This window comes from Trichinella spiralis, assembly GCF_000181795.1.
Source record: "Trichinella spiralis strain ISS 195 chromosome Unknown Scfld4701, whole genome shotgun sequence".
NCBI lineage: Eukaryota > Metazoa > Nematoda > Enoplea > Trichinellida > Trichinellidae > Trichinella > Trichinella spiralis.
Genome location: NW_003531640.1, coordinates 1 through 3,593, shown reverse-complemented (window position 1 = coordinate 3,593; position 3,593 = coordinate 1). Strand labels below are relative to the sequence as shown.

At 31.6% G+C, this 3,593-nt stretch overlaps 2 protein-coding genes across 2 annotated transcripts; one reads left to right on the top strand and one right to left on the bottom strand.

Annotated features, from left to right (window-relative positions):
* Positions 1–43: 43 nt before the first annotated feature.
* On the bottom strand, positions 44–362 carry Tsp_13057 (splicing factor 3A subunit 2). The gene is made up of 2 exons (XM_003367181.1): positions 237–362; positions 44–181 (listed from the first exon to the last, which is right to left on the bottom strand). Exons 1-2 carry the CDS (start codon positions 360–362, stop codon positions 44–46), a joined length of 264 nt encoding a protein of 87 aa, XP_003367229.1.
* An 861-nt stretch (positions 363–1,223) lies between these two features.
* Positions 1,224–3,548, top strand: Tsp_13056 (synaptojanin-1). The gene is made up of 10 exons (XM_003367180.1): positions 1,224–1,317; positions 1,368–1,460; positions 1,521–1,675; positions 1,734–1,792; positions 2,239–2,464; positions 2,541–2,707; positions 2,747–2,843; positions 2,899–3,071; positions 3,163–3,397; positions 3,507–3,548. The coding sequence occupies exons 1-10, from the start codon at positions 1,224–1,226 to the stop codon at positions 3,546–3,548; spliced, it is 1,341 nt and encodes a 446-aa protein (XP_003367228.1).
* The last annotated feature ends 45 nt before the right edge of the window (positions 3,549–3,593 follow it).

Here is a 3,593-nt window from a genome sequence, read left to right as displayed (position 1 = left end):
TCTAGTAAAATAAACGCTCACTCATAGAATTTATACCATGTTGTTACAAATCAAAAACGTACAAATTTGCTTGATGCTTCTTGCCTTGCGTATGAGCCAAATAACTGCCTTCATTGTTATGCAAAGTTAAACACAATTTACATTCATAGCCACCAAGATGATTTTTCATAAAATATGGATCCTGAAAGGTAGTTATTGTATAATTATGCAATTGAAATCTATTCTGAACGCATTACTTTGTTCAAGTCAATTGTTTCCAAAGCCAATTGCCTTAAACGCTCGCGTCGGTCTCGGTTAGCTTCCGAAAATGATGCTACACCGCCGGTGCCGGTCTTACCACCAGCTCTGTGTTGAAAATCCATTTCTAAAATAAAATAAGAAATAAAAGCTAATTAAAATTTAGATAAACTGAAAAATTCCAGATGGCAGTGTTCAACAACTCTAATACTAAAAATCTGTGACATCTTTTTGAAAATGTGAAACAAATCAATCACGCAAATGGAGGTCAAACGCGTGATGATAAATTCAAAACTACTTTAATTTAAATAAAATAAAACTCTGCAATAAAAAACATTCAATAATGACAACCATGCAATTTAATAATATTATAAGACAGTAATGCAACGAAACATTACTGTAATACAGTAATCCGTTCAAGTTTGAACCTTGTTGTTTACAGTTTATTTTCATTGCTTCAACTTATAAGCATGCCAGTTGTCAACGGATAACTGTTATTTTATTTCTTTATGATGCTTTTATTAAAAATTTGAGATCACGATATTTATTTTCTACACGCCATCAATTCAAATTCAACCCGATCAAAGTTTGGTAATTCATAACATGAAATATATCTTCTTACAATTATTCATTTTAAGACTTCATGTATCTGATAGGGTAGCATTTAGTTAGTACAATGATTTTTACATTTACGTTTAACTTATACAAAGTTATCGATTCGAAACTTTATGTGTTAGAATAAGTTCACGAGACAGAAAAATACTATTAATATGAATATTATTTTTATTTTATTGTATTAGTTTTTGATACTTTTATTTTACTGTGATGTTTAATATTTGATTACAGTGAAAGTATTGTATGATAGTAATGAAGTAGTAAAGTTAATATGATACTAGTTTACTTTTCAGAACTGTACAGTTGTGGATATTTTTAAAATTATGATGCCAAAGTAATGCCATTTGGAAGAACGTACAGCGTGTATTTAAATGCTGCCGGCAAGGAGAAACATCATTTTGTTGGAAAACACACGCAACAAGGACTGCGTGCTTGGCTTTGCCAATGGTGTCGTATTATCTTTAGGTAAATGCGCAACTGATATTCTTTTTATTTAAATAAAAATAAAATTGTAGATCAAAAGAAATGGTTGATATTGAAGAGTGATTGTAATAAAATATGCGACGTGCACGCTTGTTTGGGTGTTTTATCTCTTCCTGTTGTGGAAAGTAATGCAGTATTATTTTTATTTATTAGAAATTATAATTATTAAACCCATGCTTTTTTAGCTGAGGGTTCTTTCGTTCAATACTTAATCGTTGTCAAAAATGCCAGTCTAATTGGTCAACTGTTTAACTGTGAAGCGTATCGCATTACTGATGTAAACTGTTTGCCACTTTGGGGAGATTTAAACCAGAAACCTTCTGATCCTCGTATTATTCAAGTAACTGCACTTGGAAATGTTGTCGTGCATTTTTAAAATGTTTGCCTTGATGTTTTAGATTCAAAAATTACTTTCATGCGGATTATTCTTGTTTGGCTGGTCGAATGCCCAGAACGCGTTTGTCGATATTAGTTTAGCAATGCAACGTCAGTTTCTCAATAATAAAAAAGGCGATACTCGATTTCACTGGTAAGATAATGATGTCTGATGATATTCTGATTGAAAATTGATAAGCTTTATCGTGATAAACTATTTGCACTTTTATTTATTGTATATTTTGATATGAAATAATGTGATCGACCTTTTGGTGGAAATCGATTACTTTCACATTAATAAATCTGCTTCACATAAAAAGTATCGATTATCATTGATTTTCTCGCAATTTTCAATATTGAATATGTAAACAGTTTGTAACTTTTACGATAATTTATAACTAAAAAAAAGAAAGAAAAAAGCATATTAAAAATCTTTTATTCTAGAAATTTCATTATATAATAATAATTTTTAATGTAAGATGGGTGATTATTTAATTATGTGAAATTTTAAAAATACTTTCACGTTAGGAATTTAACTTTACGTTCGCATCTGCAACAATTTGGCATTGATGCAGAAGATTGGGTGACGCCTTGCATATGCGGCGTCATTGAAGTGAAAACCGCCTACGTTGGTCACCAACAAGCCAAAGCTTGCATAATATCCAGGATAAGCAGTGAACGGATGGGAACGCGGTTCAATGTTCGTGGTGTTAATGATTTTGGCAATGTTGCTAATTTCATCGAAACCGAACAAGTAGATTGTTTTCAAAGTCATACTTTCTTATTTACTGTATTTATTGTTGTTGTTGTTATTCTATATTGATTTGCAGGTAATTTTCTATAACGACAATGTGGTATCGCACGTGCAGGTTCGCGGATCGGTGCCACTGTTTTGGGATCAGCCGGGCATTCAAGTTGGCTCGCATAAAATCAAAATCAACCGTAGCTTGGAAGCTAGTTTAGTAGCTTATGAAAAGTGCAACTGCTTAATTGTAAAGTATTTTTTTTTCTTTAATCTTTTTTTTGTATGCTTTAGACATTTTCAACAAATGAAAATTTGTTATGGCAGTGCAGCAATTATTAATTTGTTGGGAACAAAAAATGATGAAAATACTCTATCCGAATCATATCAAGTAGACATTTGTTATTTTTTTTTGTGGTTATTTGGGTGATTTTGAATTGGTTTAGACGATTCATTCAGATTCGACTTTTGATTCAGTTATTCCATTTATTTCGTTTGATTTGCATTCTGAAGCGAAGGGAAGCAGCAGATCTGAGTGTTTGAAAAAACTTTGGCCGAAATTAGAAACTCTCGTCAGTACTCATGGTTTTTTCCATTGCAGCGGTAGTGAATTGTTGAGGTAATAAATATTACTATTTGAATAACAATAATTTATTTGTTGTTTTATTATAATAAATTGTTTAATTTTAAATAAAACTAATGAATTTCAGGAAGCAAACAGGTGTATTAAGAGTGAATTGTTTGGATTGTTTGGATAGAACAAATTCAGTGCAGTCGTTGGTTGGCTTGAAAATATTGCAACAACAGTTAGCAGCTCTTGGCTTGTCGGACAAGGCGAATATCTGCACGCGTTTTGTGGAATTGTTCAAAGCTTGTTGGACACTGAACGGCGATCACTGCAGCAAATTGTACACTGGAACGGCTGCTCAGGAAGGAAAATCAAAGGTATACTTTAATTTTAAAATAATTTTTTTTGTTTTCATTTTAAAATAAAACTACGTTCAATTGTTGATTTTGCATTATTTGATATTATTTTTTCTATTCAAGTTCAAAGATGCATCCATTTCGGTCACTCGTACAATACAGGGAAATTTGATGGATAAATCCAAGCAGCAAGCGATGAATTTTTTGCTAAGAAATA

Excerpts from the sequence above, each read along its gene's own strand:
- Tsp_13057 (XM_003367181.1), bottom strand. The coding sequence starts at position 362 with ATGGATTTTCAACACAGAGCTGGTGGTAAGACCGGCACCGGCGGTGTA. Across the intron at positions 182-236 it reads AAACAATTGACTTGAACAAA|GATCCATATTTTATGAAAAA; the intron begins GTAATGCGTTCA and ends ACTACCTTTCAG.
- Tsp_13056 (XM_003367180.1), top strand. The coding sequence starts at position 1,224 with ATGCTGCCGGCAAGGAGAAACATCATTTTGTTGGAAAACACACGCAAC. Across the intron at positions 1,461-1,520 it reads ATCTCTTCCTGTTGTGGAAA|CTGAGGGTTCTTTCGTTCAA; the intron begins GTAATGCAGTAT and ends ATGCTTTTTTAG. Across the intron at positions 1,793-2,238 it reads TGGTCGAATGCCCAGAACGC|GAATTTAACTTTACGTTCGC; the intron begins GTTTGTCGATAT and ends CTTTCACGTTAG.